Below are 21,380 nucleotides of genomic sequence, written 5' to 3'. Positions count from 1 at the left end.
TTTCCTGTCATTCAAAAACCTAAGGTAATACAGAAAAAGAAAAGGAGCTAAACAGAGAATATTATAATTTTCCATCCACAATGATTCCATGTGTTTGTTATGCTGTTATCATAGCAGATGAGAAATGAGAACACTTTCCAAATTAAATTATTTACTACTGTATGATCTCTTAAAAGTATGTAGTAATATTTTCTCCCTGAAGCATGACCTCTGAAGGGTCAAAGCTACCGCAAGTATCACACACACAAATCTAACTAGCTATTTCATAAATTACAAGTGTCCTGTGTATTTATTTTCTTCCCATTTATTTCTAGTTTCATCTCAACAGAAGTCTGCCTGGTTATTTATCATACCATAACAACTGTGGCTTACTTGTAGGCACTTTATCTTTCCCAGTAGATGCCACAATCTAACCTAAAGAAGAACATACAAGAATGAAATAGCCCAGGAAGAACAGCACAGATTCTCAGGAGAAATACTCTACTTTAGTAGGCTTGAAGCAGTAATTAGGATAGATTTCTACCACGTAACTTGTCCTTAATCAATGGGTCAGCTGCAGGAGAAATTTATCATCACAGTCAGAGCATGGCTAAATAATTAGAACTCCTGTGGCTACTACAAGAACTATAAGTAATAAAAGTGCAACTCTGTTCATCACCTCCAATTCTTCCTCAAAACGTCACATGAAGATGACTCATTTGATCCAGCAAGGGAGCTGGGAGGTATGGAAAGGGTTTAACCTTACTATGTGGTCAGCATTATGGCTCATCCAAGGATGATTCCTACAGCAAGCTATCCTTAAAAATAAAATTTTTAACAGAAAAGACACCCATAGCAAACTGATATGAAATAAAAAAAATCTAAAATATTTTGAATGTGAAAATACCATGAAGAAAAATGCACCAAGTATTTAAGTTTTTTGCCTTTTGCATCCTCTTGCCTCCTTTGTCTTTTCACTTTGCTGAATGCCAAGTGCCGCTATCAGACTTTACAATATTTGCTATTTTCCACAGAGTTAGCAGAATCACTAACTTTCGAAGCATTCCACCTTTTTTTCCTTCTAGGTATATTTGTCAGATGCCTTACGAAACCCAGAATAATGCTGTAATATCAGGAATTAGTCCAGCATTTCTTATTCTAAAACAGAGCAAATGGAACAAACAATGGCTAAAATATACAGTTCACAAACATGATTTTTCACTTATATTACTTCATAGTGTTTTCTATGATTCCTTATTACAGCTAGAAATTAACCTTCCAGACATTACAGAATAAGCGTATTTCTTTAACTTCCATTCCCTTATGGGACACTTGCCATTGACTTCCCCCCCCCCCCCCCCCCAAAAAAAAAAAAAAAGAAACAAGCTCTCCTCTTAATCCTTTTGAAAAATATGACCTTGCAAAGGACCTTAATCCTACATGATGTTCTGTGTATGTAGTTTTCAAATCCAATCCAGGATTATGTGCCCACAGCAAAGAGTAGGACCTGATTCATATCAGTATACCAAAAAGTGACAGACGGTATGGTGGGGGGATCACATTGAAAAAATAAGACACTCAGGCATGTCTGAAAACACAGAAAGCAACACATTTTTCTTTAAAAGAATAATTTTGGGTTTATCTCACAATTTATAACTTAACGGTAGAACCACCAAAGTGCAGTTGATGGAACTGTTTTTTCAAAGGTGAGCAAAGGGACAATGAAGTCTTTTAGAAAAATGAACCAATCAGTATAAAAATTAATTCCCCACACATCTTTCACCTGTTTTCCTTTAACATTTAATCCATTTTTAAATATCACAAAATAACAGTATGTAATTCTCACACATCTGTTTTATAACAGAACAATTACTGTCACATCTGTTAATATTTTTTTCCCCAACTCTTCATCATATCCACCTAGATTATGTTTTCTTTGAGATGAGAACTAGTTTGTTATGATGGGTTTTCTTTTTGCAGGTGTTTCTATGATGCTCAGCACCTTGTTCCAATTTTCTTACAGCAGGCAGCCTTTTGCTCATGAGGAAAGTTCTGTTCATGATGGTTACATGTCTAAAATGCACTAGATTGCTACAGACAGCTTGTTTTTCAGATTTATGAAAAAACAGGTCATACGTGGGAGCAGTGCCAAGAAATGCAATCTCAGCTTTTTGACTAAAGTAACAGACATCAAACCCACAATGAGAATCAATGATCTTCTTAAAATAATGAAAACAACTAACTGCTTAATTTTTCCATGCAGGTACTTTATGTTCCAAATATTTCTAAACACATACTAGGCTTTTCCTTTCTTTTTTTTTAAAAAAAAGAAACCCAAAAACAAAACATAAAAAACCCTAATTGGGGAAGTAGTAAGAATCCACTGTTTACACCTAGTATATTAGACCCAATCCTCAATGATTCAAGTAAGCATTATGGAACCACGAGCTATTTTAAACACATTTAATATATTGACACATATTTAGAAATTTTGATGGGTTTTGTCACTGACTTCAGTGGGGGCAAAATATCCTGAAGTAGGTATTATGATTGACAATGAATTTCTTGGGGGGAAGAAGTTATTCCATACTCACAAGACCAACTAGAATAATTATTAGCCAGGTCTAAAGTGTAGATGCATAAGGCAAGTCCAACTATCACGTAAGAATAAGGTTATGCTAAACACAAATTATTGCAAAAAAATTCCCTGTGCTTATGCTGCCCACTCTTTACAGCCTGAGCAGATAACAAATTACAGTTTGTAAAAGGTGCAGTGACCATTTTTAGAAATGGACAGCCAAACAATGTGATGAGCAATTTTATTTAAAAATTGGTTTTATTTTGAAATCATAGGACAGATCCTAAAAGTATTTGTATGGTTCCCTTTCATTTAAAAGAAATAAAATAAGCTTAAAATTTATCATACGAAGCCAAAAGGATATTAACACTGACAAAAGGGAATCATTTACAGGCCTTGTCCCACAGTGAACTACAAAATCTTATGATGAAATATATCTTAATAATGTGTAGTTCATAGCCATATAATGTTCTTTTACTTTTGTTCTGATTCTAAATTCTACATGTAATTCACCAAATGTGAGTCTAGAATCCATCCAGATTCAACACAAGGTTAATTTTGTGAATGTAATTAGGGGCAGGCAAACCGGCTTGGAAAAAATAAGTCTCTAACTTCCTTCAGTTTTTCACCCTGCATTTATTCTCATTCAAATTTTAGATGTTGCCAACTTTACAAAATATTTTTCTGTTTTGTCACACAAATGGTAAATATTAGGGTTTTTTTGTTGGTTATTTTTATTTTGGTTTTGTATTGCTTTAGTTAATTGCATTCAATAAACAAAATTTAATTCCCATGCTTTTCCTGTGAAAGCTGCCTATGTAAATCCCACTATCTATGATTTTTCAACTGTTAGTCTAGAATAGTGCTGCTCTTTATATCTAACTAGAGGTTCAGCCAGCACAGTAGCATCAGAGTGGCTTTCTGAAATTCATTAAAGTTTATCCTCACAACATTCCAGCAAGGTCAGAATATACTATCCCCATTTTCAAAGTGGAAAATTGACATCCTGAGTAAACTCAATTATAGGGAGACCTAGAATTCAGCATAAGATTGCCAAACTCCTCTGCCCTTATGCTGCTAGACTAGTGAAGGCATATCTTTTTTATGCCATGAGTTATTTTCTACCTTCTGCCCTCTTCAGCTCTGTTCCTTACATATTTGGGCCCGGTTCACATACTTTTGGCCATGTGCTTATTCTGACACATGTGCCACAGACCTGTCACTATGGTAGATCATTTTTCCCATCCTTTATAGTTTCTTATTTTATGCAGCTACAACAGATATTGCTTAGCTCTAGTCATCTATGTCTTTATTAAGCAAAGACTTACAAAAAACCTTCTAAATATTACTTTTGCTTTTCTGTACCCTCTCACTGTCTAGTTCTTTGAGTCAGAACTGTGATGGATGATGGGAAAGGCTCAAAACTTCCAGTAGTTCTAAAAGCAGGAAATATTAATGAAAACATGTTTCTCAGGGGATGTCCAACTTGAACACGTGGATCTGAAAAGTTCAGAAAGAGTCAAACAAGCACCTATTGTTTGGGTGTTTGACTATACAGGGATTTTTGAGCACTGTTGTGCCATATGTTTGATATCTTGTTATGGTCAGGTCCAGAAGTGGCTTAGACAATCCCTTCAAAATGTCTATTAAAATATAAAGTATCCACATTACACATTATGATAAGCAAGATGATTGCATACTGCTGGTTACAGCTCTTCAGAAGGGCTGCCCACCTGCATCCGAAAGGGAGATGGGGTTGACTATGACAGCTCTTGGAAGATGTTTAACCCTTATTGGTGACAGTGCAGATTACGTTTAACATGTAAACTGATAGAATTGGGCTAATGGATTAATCTACATTCATATGGATTAATATACATTCATATTACATATTACTTTTCACAAATTAAAAAAGTTTGGAGTGGCACTGAGACTTTTATCTCAAGTGGGTCATTATTCTATTTACCCTGAACTTCAGGATTACCTTAAGTGGTTTGGACTTCAGATCTCAGGAGCAACATCTTAACTGTTATTTCTCTAATAACAATACTCCAGTAAAAAAAAAAAAAAAATCATTCAATGCAGAAATGTAAAACAAAATTTACTCTTGTGGTGTCCAAGAATGCTTTATATTTCAGAGATGCCTCTTCCTAAAAAAAGGCATTTTACTTTTCCTTCTACCTCATCTATCATATCCTAATTTTCATCTGCCCATTTTCTCAATTGTGTTTTTTTTACTTGTTGGTAGAGATGTATGATAGAAAGCTAAATTTGTAGTTGATCTTAGAAGCGGACATTCATACCCTACTGTGTAGTAATGGAATTCCCAGATTATGATTCTTGCTAAAATTATGTATTTACTGTTCAGAAGTAGGCAATAAAAGTTGATTTTTTCAGTGAAACTCTGGAAACATGACCAGAAGAAACCATAACATAATAAGAGATCAAAACTACAAGATGGTAACTGAATTGATTTCTCTTTTCAATAAAGACCCTTCAGGCTACTCCACCTTTATTGTAAGACACACCTGGAAGTCAGGCATCCTCCAGGTTTTACCACTAAATTAAATAGTAAAGGATTAACAATAAAATATATTTTGAACTGCAATCAGTCTCAACTCTATACTCCAGAAATAATTCCTCTGACTACAGTAACTGTAGCAGTGAGACAAGATCTGGGAGCCCCAAACAAATGAAGCTAAGCAGGATGATACATCAACCTTTCTTAGGAGCAAAAGGCAAAGCTTAGAGCTGGCTCAAATCACTAAATTGTCATAGTTGGCACTGGCAGGAATGGATTTTACTTTTTATTAGGCAGCGGCTTATATTACAGAGGTTTTACTGACTACTATCTATAGGAAGCTATTGCAGATTCCATCAGCAGAAGTTGACACAGAGCCAGCCTCCAATATTACAGTGTTCGCCAGAAGTCAAGAGACATTCGACACCTACTGACAAACAGCAATTTGCTCTTTGAAAGCTACGATACATTTAAACTTGCACATGCATCTGAGATGATTTATCTATTTTGAAAGTATAAGAGACATTTATGGCTCTTCAAAATAGTATTTAACTTCTAGCAATGTCATTTGCATTTCAGTCTAGATTACTATATTTTTGTTAAGAATACAAGTGATGATCAACAATATTTCCTGCATGTATGTATTTCATTCAAATTCACAGAGATTCTTTGTGGAAGATTGAGAAAGCAATTAAGTATTGGACCTCATAATAACAGCAGAAAGAATGGGATTCTTTCCTTAAAGAGGACTTCCTGTCACCAGGAAATTAAATGTTTCTTCTGGCAGACAGTAAAGTACACACAGAAATAAAAATTAATCTGTAGGCTTACACTTACATGCTTTCTCAAAGTTAATTAAGAGAGAAGGTTACCCAGGGTTCAATGAATGAGGCAATACCAACTCAGGAAATTATCTCAGCTTACAAGATATGAAAAATACAAAATTTTATTTTTTGAGCAGATTAATATTATAGATTCTTGTATTGTCTTTTGCTATTGTCTTCTCTAGTTTTTTGAAAGTGTGACTCTTTGAAGGCCTGTAGGAACACAGGCAGGGTTTACACTAGAAGAACACATTCTCAAAAAAAAAAGTTACAAAAGATTGGATAATTAACACAGAACCAGGATAGGTTCTGTCTGCTTAACAGCTCAACCTGACTAGATATCAAGAACACATGGGGGAAAAACATGGTCCCAGTTCAGCAAAGATGGGACTGCACATTGCATGAAGATACTTTGGTACTTGGAGAAGAACTAGCTTCTCAATGATAGCTTGGACTATGCATCTTAGCAGTTGGTGGTAAACAAATGATTTACATTCTGGGAATGAATCTGATTAGGAAATCAGGACTAATTAAACCCTAGAGACTCAAAATACCTGGGATGTAGCATTTAGCTCTTCTGAGAACAGAGTAACAAAAGGCAATAGGGGCGAACTCTGCTAGATTCTGTCATACAAACGTAGCCAGAATAAAGATTCTTCAGTATAACATTCACAGTCCTGTTTCAGTTAAGGTGTTTTCCAGATGATGAGAAACACACAAATACTCATTTTCAATGATGTCTCTGTCACAATCCAAAACACTGGTTTAGGAAAATCATTTTAAATGCATATATTAATTCCACTCAATTCCAATAACAAATGACTAAAGAGGAGTATATGTATTCTGGGAAATCCAAATTATCTTTGAATAACATATATTCTCAAAAATCTAGGATAAAATAATCTAACATCACCAATGATATTAGGGTACTTTTTATGATGTACACATACTTTGGATACTCTATAATTAAGTACCATCCATGCAGAGAGACAGATAAACAGTTCATCACTTTCAAATCTATAGTTAGAGCCCCAACTAGGCAAGGAAACCTTAATAGGCCGTTTTGAAGATTATAGTCCTGAGATCAGGACAGAACTGTTAAGCAAATATCTTAAAAACTTTACTGGCATTGACCCATGACAGAGTTGCACAGCTCATTCTTAGATTCATTTTCTCTTACATGTTTGTGTAATGCTTAGGCTCTAAAAATACCACACAAAAGCTGAAAAGCATAAAGGTAGCTAGTCTTTTTGGTAGGACAAATAATTTTTGTGATACATTAAGAAAAAGGTTTATGCATGAGGTAGCAACATGAAACAGATTTGCATTACTGTAATAGACTTTGTTGTTTTAATTTGACCTTTTAAAATGTTTAGATAAGGTCAAAGTAAAATTAACAGGCAGCCATCACCCTCTCCAACTCAGTAAGTCTAAGTAAATCCATACTGTTGCTCCATTCAGAATGGCATAGGTCACTGCATACAAGTTTAGGAATTCCAGTGGGTCATTGAATTGCTTGCTAGCTGCAATCAGTTTGGAGCCACTATTATCAAATGACAGGGATAGGGAGAGAAATCCTTCATGTTTACTCCATGCTGCTCTGGCTGGGAGCCAACAATAGCAAAGGAACTTAGAACTGCAGGACTAAATCCCCATTCGTTTCACCCTTATAGTCATAAAACTGTTTATGCAGATAAAAGGACTGACAGAATTGTGTAAAGTGCCATGCACTGAATTACTAAAAGCTTCCAAACACCCTTTTTTTAAAGAACCTTAAGGGGTTGAGAAATCACTTTCTTAACATACAGCGTGGAAATTTATGCCACTGGTAAAATATGATGCGTTTGTTGTCTTTCTGTGGGAGGGTATGCTTCTGTCTTATTCTGCACAAGAAATACAGTGTCAGAGAGTCACCAGCCTTATTTTACACAAGGAGAAATATAATCCAGAAGATTTACAGTGTTTGTATGAAGAAAAAAGAAATTATGTATGCAACGTGGAGCAAAAAATAAGAAAGACAGGTGGTAGATTTAAAACTGTTTTAACACTTCGGTTCTATAGTTAAAGCAAATACCAACAGTTGTGGGAAAGGCTAAAACCAGCAGGGAAGAGAAATGTGAGTTTTTAACTATTACACTGTTTACTTTTGTAAGTACAACACCAGTCACATTTAAGACATCAGACTAAGTAAAAGCAAAAAGGTTTAAAAAGCTAAGTTAGAAGCCCTTCTGTTTCACATGCCTTAATAGCTGCTTTCTATACCATAACCCTGCTGTCTTGAATTAGATTTTCAGACAGAACTACTATCCTTTAAGAGCTTAAGTGGTGACATCAAATTTCCTAAAATTATCAGAATGCAAAAGGTCCCACTTTTCTCCTTTAAGTGTCTACATGTATTTCAAAAGTTTAGGTATTCAAGTATTAGGCACATTTTATTTCTTGCCTTCATGTCAGTATACCATGGCATAAACTGAATCACATGCACTAATATCATCACATCCATGTATGTTTCTATGATCTTGATGCATATTTTGAATTTTTCTTCCAAACTGACCATGCTTCCTTTTAGAAAAAGCTTTAAATTCCCACTAAATATTTATTTCACATTTCTCTCTACAAAAAGATTAGCTACATTTTAAATTGATCATTGAAGAAGATTTACTAGAGCAGACCCACAAAGCTTTGGTCAGTTCTTCACATTTCTTCTAAACATAGGTTTTTCTCACATCAGAAATATCAGTAAGAATCCATAACTGCTATCTAATATGGCCTTTCCATGTGCGGTATACAATAAGTGCTTGCATGGTTAATTTGTCGCATTCCAGATACATGGTTTCACAATAGGAAACAGAAGGAAAATCATCACAAGGTATTCCTGCTCTCCACATGCTCCATGCTCCCTTTAAGCCAGTTCACTTCAGTGGAAGTGTTGGCCCATCGTGTAACAGAGGAAGCAGCAAGGGCAGAGTTGGAAGATGGAGAGAACACCCTAAACTGGTACTAGCACTAAATGCTTTAAAATTAAAGACCCAACAGGTAGATAGTTGAAATGCTGGCTTCAGTAGCCTTCCCTGATGCTCACAGCCCTCCCACATTCTCCCCATTATCTTTCCTCTTCTCATTTATGCCAGAAGAACTAGTATAATTAAAAGCCTAAACTGATACAGGGTTAAAAAAAAAGTCCTTTCTTAATGTGTTGCTTTCACCCTGAACTAACTCGGATATTCAGTTTGCAAAGCTCTACAAAAATAATTGCTCTGGCAGACCAGAAGCAAGGGGAATTGTGAACACAAAACTTTTAAAACAGCCTTGCTATAAGAAAGGCATCTCAGGAACTAAGCAGAACATGTGAGAGAAACCAAGACCTGCATTAAGGCTTTGTTTCTCTGCGCAGCTGGTGACATTTCCCACAGATGCTGCTACTTAATATCAATAAAATGGTACAACACAGAATAAACAAAAGATAGTTTACATATGTCATTTGACATGGGTCATACCTCAGGTGACAATGCTTCAAGTATCAGTGCAATGGCAAGATAGTAACAATAAATTTGGAAGAGGTAAAGCAGAGAAGAAAATAAGTCTTTAACTCCCATGAACACTCATAACATCCACCAGATTTTGTCAAGGATCTTCAGCCTCCAGTAATCTAACAAAATCAAGATTCTGACTATGGATTTAGAAATCTTACTAGAGAATGGAATAAGTAAATATAGCAGTGTTCAACAACTCCTAAAAGTTTAAGGACTGCAAAGCATATGCAAGATTCCTAAGAGCATTCCCCCTCCTGGAGGCTTGTCTGCCTGGGCTCAGGGCCAGGTGAGAGCATGCAGCTGCAGGCTGTCCCCCTGCCTTCACCGACCATGCAGAGAGTCTCCCAGGCAGCACCGCAGCCCAGGGTCCAACCCCCTTCCCGTGGGAGCTGCTTTTAAGCTGAGCCTCTATCCTTTGCCCCCTGCCTGAGCTACACCTCCTGCCATGATGCAGCCGACCCTGTGCCTCGTCATGGGCCCTGCTGATCCAGCCTACCTGTGGGCTGATCTCCTGGCCTGGCCTCAGTTGGCCTCAGTGTCCCTGTCCGGCCATGCCAGGGCTGTGTCTGACCCTGGTTCCCCTCGCTGGACCTGCCTTGCTTACCTCACTCGGGTACTGCTATCTGCATTACCACGCTCAGCTCCCGGCTCACCTTCCCTCCTGGAGCAGCCAGCCCTCACTGCTCCATGGCTGTCTCGCCTTATGTTTGCTCTCAAGAATTCCTGAGGGAATATAAATGATAGAACATAATTTATAATGGTCTAATTACAACTGAAATAACTCTTATCCAGCTAGCTTGAGAAAATAAAGCTGGAAGGGAGTATAGACTAAAACATTTTGTAGGTCAATCTGACATTTGTTGCAGGCAAATATTCCTTACAAAAATTAGACTCTGCAGTCATGTGATCCCAAAATGAATATGGAAAAGAAGACATCTGTCATCATTGACATGACTGCTACAGGAAAAATTCAGCTGTGCCTAAAAAGTGACATAACTGGCTGGCAATGCATCGATATGGATAAACTTTTGACTCAGCTGTGATGGAACAAGAGGATATAAACCAAAACAGTGAAGCTTAAAGGCAGCTGATTCTTTCCAACTTCTATAAATTTTATAAACATCAGAATAACTTGATCATTGTGAAGATTTAAAACTCTGAGGTGAGTAATAGACTAATCTGGAAAGCCTTCAGGGGAAACATATTGCTGCTTTGGTAGTTCTACTCATAAATTTTTCAAACCTATTCAAGTCATACAGCTCTTCCTCAAGATATTCTGTCAAGTGACAGGCCTGCACTCACTGTTTCAATTTTCTTGTTTAAAGCTTTTAGAATGGGACCACTTATACTACATTGTCAGATGCAGTTCCAACAGTTAGAAATTAAAGATCAAGAGCTTCCATGGAATTCCACAGAATCTCTCCTCTGCCATCAAGTAATTTTAACATACTACATTTCTTAAGAGTTCCCAGTCATCAGGGACATAGTTCATTTCACACAATTCTCCAGAATTGCAATACTATCTTTTCCATCAACACAAGTTACCTGTGCTAGAATCAACCTCTTTAACCAAGTTACTTAAAATCCAGACAAAAATCAAAACAACCAAAACAACCTAGTACTTGGTCTGACACAAACCTTCCAAAACAGCAACTATTGCTGGAGTCAGGGACTAGGGAAAAACCTCATATTTACAATACATAAGAAATTAACCTTCCACTGAGTATCATTTCATGCATATCCCTAATCTGAAGAAAGTTCACCACAGGAGGAATTACATATATCTAGGGCCAGGCTATCTGCTGGATCTAACAATTACTGGGGTAAGCAGAGACATGGGATTAGAACAGAACTGTTCTAAAGTACTGGTATTGAGCTAATTTTCTGACAAAGCCACTTCTGTTGTAAACTACACTGGCAGCCAACAGTGCTGGATCCTCATACCAGCAGAAATCATAGGAAAGCAGTGCCACAGCTATAACTTGTTCTTCCATTAAAAGCAACTGGGACTCTGGAAAGCTGATCCTGAGCTTTTGCAGAGAGACAGCGCATGTTATCACATTAGCAGGGTTCTGATGTGGATAACCATCCACGCCAAGTTACAGCAGGAGAAACCAGAGCATGAGGTAAAATGACAGTAAAGAAATTCAGCTCTTCTAAGGTTGCTCAGGTCTGCAGTAAGACAGAAAAGGTCATAAGTAACCAAATACAGATACAAATAAAGAGAAAAAAGAAGGGTGGGAATATAAAGTGATTAGAAAACAAGTATAAGAGAAAGAAAGAGAAAACAAGTTTATGGAGCAAAGACAGAAAGAAGTAGAACAAGCTCAGTGTGCATGAACACTGATTACAGAGAATTTAGATTACTTCTGCTCCAGACTTTTATTAGCAGTAATAACCCTGATTGACTCAGTTACAGATATTAAAAAGGAACTGAGAACTAACTTGTTAAACTCATACAAAACTAACAAATTCCTGCTGTATGACTGAACTGGGATGAGGTTACATAGCTGGTGATCAATTTGGCTCTCAAAGCTTTGATTGCTAAACACTTGCAAGAACAACTAGCTTGACAACTTAGGGGTGACCCATGACCAACCTGATTATCATTCCTTATTTAAATTGACTAACACAAGTGGATATTAAAATATCTGCAGCTTCATAAGTGAAATATGTAGTTTTGCATAAAGCTTTCAAGTGATTCAGAAAACACATGTGATTGTTGCCAACAAAGTATGCTTTTCATACAGAACCACTATTTGCAATCTTTTGAACTCACAGTAGAATGCATTTAAGGTTACACACAAACGGACATCCATTCCGCAGGCACAACTTCTTAAACATGTAAAACAAGCGGTGGATTTAATTTCTGCAGTAACAAACAGCATTTACCTTCGGTTCACCTAAGGAAAAATAGCAAAGTCTCCTGCTAAATCTCACTTGGGAAATTCTTACAAAGAGAAAAAATAAAACAAATAATTAAGTCTTAATCCAACGACTTTGGCAGTACAAAGAGGAATGATCTGCAGATATGGGCCAGATTCATAAACTCTAACTAGCATCTCCTATTTGCCTCTCAGAGAGAAAGAGTACTGGCCTAGACAGACCACAGGCCTGACACAGATGCATCCTATATGTCCTTAACAACTCATCTGAACTACATTCAAACAGACACTACAGAAATTACCATCTGCACAACTTCTCACAATTATACCCTCATCTTAGGACCCCACTATTAAAAATGCTGGGTAACCATAATGAAACAGAATAGTACAGCTAGAGAGGTATTGCAGAACTGTGCTTTTATGACCTTTTTATCTTTACTACTTTTTAGTCCATGCAGATTATTGGTATTCCAGGAAAAAACCTACCAAAAACATATTGCACACATTCCCATCCATGCAGGCAAACAAACAAAATATGAAGAAATAGAGGTAATAAGAAAACTTCAAAGCTTAGCCTAGTTATAATTTGGCTAGAAATGAAACCCATTGTGGCAAATTACACAACAGAGGTTTATGTATTGTTTTTCTCCAAAGAAAAAAAGGCTGAGGACTAGTAAATTTTGAATCACATTTCTCGGGGTTAGTATGTCTTCACACAAATAGTACTATTTGAATGTGTAAATTCAATACTCAAAGGTTCATCTGCCTGTTCATAAGCAAGATTAATTTACTGTTTCTGAGATCCTCCTCATCTTTTCACCGCTATGCAACTCCACTCCTCACTGTTGTATCCTCAAGAATTTTATGAGAAATACTAACCATAATAGCACTAGTCTTGCCATTTATGGAAATACACACAGTCATCTAGACAGAAAATCAAAGATAGCTGCACCTTTATCTGAAAATTTTGGGGCTGAGCTTTAAGTAAGATTTTACCTTTAGAAATTCTTCCTTTCTTTCTTAAAAAGGAAGACTTTCTTTTAATGGAAGGTAGGCAAAATTACACATCTAAGTTTTTCCAAGGGTTCATTTTACTCATTTTTATTCTGCAAAATTTGAAGGGGAAGGGAATGTAGAGGAAAGAACTTACCAAGTTTTGATAACATATGGAGAACTCACTGAAACCCTCCAATCTTTATTTTGAAAAATACATAAAACCATTATATCAGCTTGTTAAATAATGTTAATTTAGAATATTTCATTTACACCAGTGCACACACATACAACACTGATCTGTGAATAAACCTTACTTTGTTGAGATACAAACACTTAAACAAAAACTTTAGCATCCCACCCCAAGCATTTAACTCAAATATTTTATCTCCTTACAGGTGATATCAGTTCACAGCAACAGACACTTTTTCTCCCCAGCCCAGCCATTCCACAACTCCTCCTCCAGCCCTGATTAGTGCTCTTCTCAATAGGTAGTTTGCTGTGAGGGGTAATTTTCAGTGAGATTGAAAACACCTGACTGGGAAGGACAGCTCTGGGGCTGACAGCAGAACAAAAGGTTCTGGCGTTACCCCACAGAGTCAGGGTTCAAATGACAACATCCCAGGAGCTCTGCACTACCTTTGGAAAACTAAAATTCTTTTGTGAGGCAGGGCTTAGTGTATCATGATGCTCTCTCACCTTGTTGCTAGGTGGCCTCTTCCATCTTCAGCCTCTTCTCCTGAGGACTCTATCTTGTCTCTGTTGAAGGAGAGGAGGAGAACAGCAAAGAGGGTCTCAGCAGGAGGACACCCCTCTGTCCAGCTCACTCACATGCGCTGTTCCACTCTTCCCAGCACTTTACTCTTTTGCACCTGTGATAAATCTGTTGGGAGAAGAAAGTGGTATGGAGAGACTGAGTCAAATGATTTCAATGTGTTTGGGAGAAATGCAAAACTTAAAATCTAAATTATAAGAACCATATTGGAAAATAAAGAAAATTGTTCTCTGTTTTAGGAAAATGAACAGCCAAGCCCTCCTGACCTCAATATTGTGACATTGCAGTCAATACTTGTGCCTCTAACATATTGATTTTTGAATGTTTATTCAGTTATTTTTTTATTCAGTTATTATGTTATTCAGTTTATTCTGAATAGTTCATTCAGTTTATTCTGGAAAGTTCATGACAAAAAACAAATTCAGTTCTCTTGCATGTGGCTCAGAAAAAATGTGCTTTACTTCAACGCAGGCACTACAGGTAACCTGGAAAATTTCAATAATCTGATGATGAAAGAAATGGTACTGGTTCATGATTCTGATTTAAAAATTCTGAGGATTTATTTCTGTCCCCTCACAAATTAAAACTAGAAAATAACCTAAATATAATGCAAAAAGGTCTATTTATATTACTTTAAAGTGCTCAAATGTCTACATTTAGTTTTAATGTATGAATTTAATAAATATTTTAATAAATAAGACTTTAATAAATATATAAATACTAATAATTTTAATAAATTTAATAAATACCACATTTTTCTTGCATTGTATTTTTCTTGCATTCTTTTGTCACATCAGTACCATCCTTCATTAATTTAAATGATCTGCAAAGATGAGGAAAAAATAGTGATAAAATATAACTCACAGTCAAAAGTAACTGTCAATTCAATACTAACTATAATCTTAGGACTCCAAGAATTTTATTCCTTAACCCTGAATTTGTTCCAGCTTGAGTAGTTAGATCTTTGTTCCCTGAAGCTAAATATGCATCTAAAAACCTGCATTACTGCCGAGGTTCTGTAAAAGGAATGGAAGGAATTCTACTGTATTTTAAGTCTCAGGCTGTGTTGAAGTGCCATAAAAATGAAAAAAGTGAAATCAGAAACTCAGATTGACTATTTAATTTCTTACTATTCTGATTGTCTTCTGTATTTCTTTGCACCAAAGATTTACACATAAAGTATTCCGAATTTCTCTGTTTTTAAACTCTGCAAGTTAAGAAGACTTGGAGAAACAGAATGGATTTAGCAATTCTAAACTGTCAATATAATCTCTTCCTTCTAGAAACTATCATATAGATGAGAAACCAGATTACTGGCTATTTTAAAGTAAAACTGGTAATATTTAAAGACTTCCAGAGAAACAGATGGGTAAAGGTTTAGTGATCAAATATTTAATCACCAGAGATTTGGCAAATTAATCTGTAAATAAATCCTTACATGTGCACTCTTTTCATTACAGGAAAGCAACATCTCTGCTGCTAATTATTTCCCAGCATGTTCTGTGCCAAAGTGCACCTTACCACACATTGCCCCAACAGACTTAACTGTTTTAGCAACAGTCTCCTATACTTATAGGCCAGATAATGCAGCCTTTTACCTAAAAAACCCCCAGATTTCCTATTTTAACCCCCCCCTGAGGATCCCACAGGAAGGTTCTACTTCTGGATATTGTTAACTGGACAAATTCAGAAATTGAATAATATGGGTACCTAAGCAGGAATTTGGAGTGGGACTTTGACGTTCCAGAGATGAATGATTTGATCATACACGTCTAATCTTGCAGTTCACTGAAGTGAGCAAGGAAAAGGAATAAATGCCAGCTTTTCACTGACCCTATTGTTTTCAAAAAAACCCCACCAAATTGGTTTTCTCAAACCAGTTTTGTTACGGCCTAAATTCACATAATATCAATACCTTGCAAGCCTTCACCATAATGTTAGCTTTTGAGTATTTATAGTGAGTATTTATACTTTATATCATAGGAAAAGTATGCAGGGTCTTATACTCTGGAGAGCAGAGATCACAGTGTCAGGAAACTCAATAGTCACTTTGTTATAACGCAGTAGCTTCAACAAATAATAAAACACAAGCCTTAAAAAGACAAAGCATCTAGTATGTGAAACCTTTTAATCTATTTTAGAAGAATTATACAACTAAGAGATAATGATTTCACATTGGCAACTATTTTCTTATTGGCTTCCAGGCACCGTCATTATTTATATGCAATTCTGAATAGAAATCTATGCTGAAGTGACTGCGTGAAACCTTAGACAGCTTTTCTTTCCAGCCCTTACTGAGCTTATAAAATGCAACAGGTGTTACAGTAACTGTGCTTGTTCCTTTCCCCTTGAGGTAACCATGTGCCACAAAGAAACTGAGAAGCTCTTGCCTGCATTTTTCCAAGCATATTAAAGGAGGCTTTACTGTGTATATACTTGTCAGAATGTACTAATCTACTTCCATTTACCACAGCTGCCTTCCATCTAGTTCACATTAAACCATAATTATCCCTGTGATCTCCCTTTAGGGAAACCTCCACTCACTACACCTATAGCATCAAAATAACAAACAGATTTGGGGAAGTTATAACATAATGACTCTGAAGACTAGCAGGTGGTTAATCTGTCTAAGACAGGATATTGCATTTTATATTATATTTGTTACATAGATAACCTAAAAGAACAAGTCCAGACAACTGGATACCCCATCATAAACAGATATGTGGTCTTACAGACCCTAGAAATGTGAAAAAAAAAAAAATTAAAATGTGCAAACATGTTGATCCTTGCTCATGCTTTTGTCAGCTTCAAACAACCTGAACAGAAACTGTGTATTCCTGATTACACTCAGCAACACATGGAAATGCTTGGACTTTACAGTGGTTTCCATCCACGTGACAGTCCACAGAACACAACGAAGTTCATAAATATTTGAGGAAAGCAGATTTTTATACTGATGTGTGAGTTCACTGGAGTCCAGAGGTCTCTGGTACAAATTATGCTAGAATTTATTTCATGAAATTATAGCAGATGAAGCAGCCACCTTCAGCTCTGACAGCAAATGCAATGTCTCACCAACTCTGGCCCATGACACAAGGGCAATGCCTTGGCTTCTACTGTTTCTACCTGCACATCAATTTAGGAAAAACGTATTTAATGTTGTTTTAAGAATTCTACACCTTATGACAATCCATATATTCTAATATTGTTTATGTTACAATGCCTACGGAAATTAGCTCTAAGGTGTTGAATGTTGGCTGTTCTATAGAGCAAGATGCTGTGATTATTCAAGATATAAAAATCAGGATTTCATGTAACTTTTGACCACTTCATTGTGGCAGTTGCATTTCATTGTTTGTGAGGACTACATGAAGAAGGAGTTTTATCTTAAAAGTCCAGTTTACAGAGCTCTGTAAGGGGTTATGAAAAAAAAAGTATATTTTGTCTCAGACTTCCAACTCTTTAGGGAGGAAGCCTTTTCTGCCTCTAAACAATATAATGTAATTATTAAAAATCTTATTAGGATCTGTCTACACTACCTCAAAATATGGTATGTTGTATACTCCAAACCTGGTATGACTTTAAATATATTAATTTTATTTTTTAATCCCAACTTTAAAAGAAAACTTCAGTGGTGAAAATGGTAAGCACTGAAAAGTGTTGGTATACACTTTAAAAAAAGAAAAACATTGTTTCTTTATTTGCCAGTATAGTTGCTGTACATTCTGGCACCCAAAATATTTATACTTTATATTATAAGTTATCTCTGATATAGATGTAAATGTATGTTAGTGGTGAAGGAGAACAACTACCATCTATGCACATTCCTGGTACATGAAGGCTACCAGAGATGTTGCAAACTTGCTGCCAGTTTATTCTCATGCTCTTCAGAGAAAAGGAAATATGTAGATCCTCAGCTGGTACGAACTGACAGATGTACAGGAGTGAGTGATATTATAATCGTTCAAGTCAGCCTTTATTCTTGTTCCTCTAGGATCACTAGCTTTTTTATGATTAAATTTTGATTGCTCTTTAAAGTTGAAGTATGTTCAATGAAGTAGTAGTATTATTAAAAAAATTGTTATACCTGCAATGCCCGGATCTGGTCCCTAAAATAACCAAGCACAGAGCCAAACAGGCCTAAAAATAAACAGTGCCTAATCTTTCTGGATACAGTTTGAGTTCATTTGCAGCATACACATTCTGGAATTATCTGTTCTTAGCTCTTCTAGAGTATTCTTATTAGATGAAACTAGGAAACTTTAAGGATTTGGTTTATTTACTTTAAAATCCGAGAGCCTGAGCAGCTATGAATCACAGTACACTAAACTATGGCCAGCTCTGGGCTAATCATTTATATGTTAACCTCTGTTTGACTTGCTATACTGACAGCAGTGTGGAAATACATGATATATGAGGTAAAGAAAGTTTAATCCATTAAAAGAAAAATACTAAGTCAAGAACACCACACTGTGGGCTAAAAAATAAAAGACTCTTTCCCACTAGGTTTTCATCCCTCTCTGGATCGAATCTTTCTGGCCACCAGGTCTCCACCCACAAAGATCATAAAGAATTGCATCAGCCTAAATCTTAATGCAAGTTTAAGAGGAAAAATGGGATGGTTTATGCTGGCTTCTGAATAAGGGCAAATTTCACCCAGAATGTAAATCAGATTTTTTGTATGACTGTTTCAAGCTATTACCTAATAATTTCTCCTTCTGTCAGAAAGATTATGGAACAGATTTTGTCAAGGGGATAGCCTAAATGATTTCTTGAGGCCCCTTCCAACCCTATTTTTCTACACTCCAATGATTTTGGAAAGATGCTAAAATTTTCATACTGTAGCTGGAATCTGAACCACAGTATTGCTTCACCCCTCTGAATGGCAAAAGTGGAGCCTGAACACTAGAGCATCAAAGCTGACCATTGAACTTCATGACATACAACAGAGGAAATGTTCCATCCAACTCCCCTGCGTCCAAGCTGGAATTCTTGAAAATCCTGGCATTGTTTCCTTTTTCAAACAATCCCGTTAATACTAAGAAACCACAAAAGCCCAAAGAACAACACAGCAATATGATTAGTAGTATACTTTGTAGACTGCATGGTGAGTAAAGAAAATAGGACATAGTAAAAGCCATGTTCTAGTATGTATGTCCTTAGGAACAGACAGAGGAGAGGGAACTGAACTCCCTGGATTCCTGGGGTAACTCTGGGCAAATCGCTCAAGTTAGGTCTAAAATGCTAATTTTATTATTCTGGAGTGCTTCTATGCTCTTAGTCAATATGCTTTCCTTCTCCATGTTCCAAATCCATATCAAAGCAAAGTTTACACCCTCTATGCCTTGATCTTTCACAGAACCACAGCCACCAGGAGTATCACTGCTCATTGTTTCAGGACAGCACTGTCCAGGGACATTCAAACTCCAAACCTGGAGGCATAATAGCTATATTATTTGAGAAACAGTGCTAATTAGTCCTATTTTGGTGCTATAACAACACAACTGTATAATTTCCAGAACCCCAGTTAGTATTTCTAATGGCTTTATGCTGCATATTTCTACAAGACAATTTAATAGAGCTATCTGGGGATCTCAGGATTGTTCTGCATTGTGTAACATAAATAGATCCTATATAGTCTAGCTGTCCATCAAACCTGGGACTAGTACTCTACTTCACAAAAATGCAACTGCAATAAACAGTCACTAAAAATATTTCAGCACTCAGATGCTAAATTACTGAGAACAAAGAGAGACACCCTAGAATGAGAAAACTGGGACAGAGAAATTTTAAAAACACACCAACATTGCCAATGGGATAATGGCAGCCATTCTGATATGTTTCTACAAAACAAAACAAAACTAGACCCCAGTAACCACAGGAACTCCATCACACTAGATATGAGAGACAGGGGTTCTCTACAAAAGTATTAAGAATGCCTTTATCAAAAGAAGATAAAATGATCACAGAGGGGAGAGTAACATTATATCAAAAGAGACATCACTCGCCACAGCCAGACATTGTTCTTTTAGTGCAGTAAATAGTACGTTCACAGGTAAAGCTGTGTTTAGTCTACCTTCTGCCTCAGACTCCAGAAAAAAGAGGTGATATCTTCATTCCAGGCTTATGTTTTACCTCTAAGGAAAGAAAAAAAAAAAAAAAAAATGCAGAAAAGTTTCCAAAGTTGAACAAATCTAGAAAATGAAATATTTTGATCAAACTAGGCTCCCTCTAACCATTGCCAAAGCCATGTGAATTTAAAAAAAAAAAAAAAATCAGCAAAAGAGAGAAAATCCTAATGAAAGAGGGGGATAGGACTTCATACTAATCCATATGCCTCTAGGATAAGATGTAACATCCATCTCTGTTTTCCAGGACTTCATGATGCAATATTAAAACTGTAGGTTGTGAACAGATTGATACAGCTCTGATGGGATCAATTACACTGTGTAAATACATTGAAATATATCAGAACCTCCCTGCACTTCAAGACGCATTTCTCTGTACTGTAAACAGCTCTAATAAGTAAAGCAGTCTATCCTGGTTGACATACTTCAGCAATTCTAAATCACAATTACCCTTTTGTGTTATCTTTAAGTATATAAAGAATCTCTTTATAGAACAGTTGCAAGACACAAAATACTTTTCCCAGAAGGGAAACTGTATAGTCAGAACATCTCATTGCTTTTAGAAAGAAGATAATTATGAATAACATGATGGGAACTTTCAGAACATACTGCATCAATCAAGTTCTGCATGAGTAATTATAATAATGTTTTATAACATCATTAATTTTGTCTGCAGAACATGTCTCAGATTTCTGAAATACAAGATTTCTTCCCCAAAGGACATTAGCCCTCAGCATAAGTTCTTGGTAAATTACTATGACTCTGCTGAGAACATCTGAGTAGTAAAGAAACATTTGTTTTCTGGACTAGGATTTGGATGTTGAGGTCACTGAAGGTATTGTCTGCAAGCTGGCTATTTTCCTTCTGTGGAAATTGTTGTTTTGAAAGATTTTACAAATGTGTACAAGCTGTTAGGTGTAGGAAGGCTTATGTCAGTGAGCATTAAAATTCTTTTCCCTTCCAGTAGGAAGTCAGATCACTTCCTTGTCTTTATCACTACTTAAATGAGAATCTATCCATTTCTTATGGCTATATCTTCAGATTTCAAGTTAATTTTTTATTTGAAATGTAAGTATCATAAAGAAAGGAATTAACTCTGCAGAAGTCAACTGGTTGAGAATAGCTTTACTGTTATAAAAAACAAGATTAATTATAAGGAAGGCT

At 36.2% G+C, this 21,380-nt stretch overlaps 1 protein-coding gene across 1 annotated transcript in view; it reads left to right on the top strand.

The window, feature by feature from the left end:
• The first annotated feature begins 9,907 nt into the window (after positions 1 to 9,907).
• ZSWIM2 (zinc finger SWIM-type containing 2) overlaps positions 9,908 to 21,380 on the top strand; it is a 53,279-nt gene continuing 41,806 nt past the window's right edge. Inside the window, 1 exon segment of the mRNA XM_074873965.1 lies at positions 9,908 to 10,048. Coding sequence (XP_074730066.1) covers positions 9,908 to 10,048 — 141 coding nt within the window.

Source organism: Strix uralensis, chromosome 6, assembly GCF_047716275.1.
Source record: "Strix uralensis isolate ZFMK-TIS-50842 chromosome 6, bStrUra1, whole genome shotgun sequence".
In the NCBI taxonomy this organism is placed as follows: domain Eukaryota; kingdom Metazoa; phylum Chordata; class Aves; order Strigiformes; family Strigidae; genus Strix; species Strix uralensis.
Note: the sequence above shows the minus strand (reverse complement) of the source record. Positions and strands in the feature narration are given on the sequence as shown.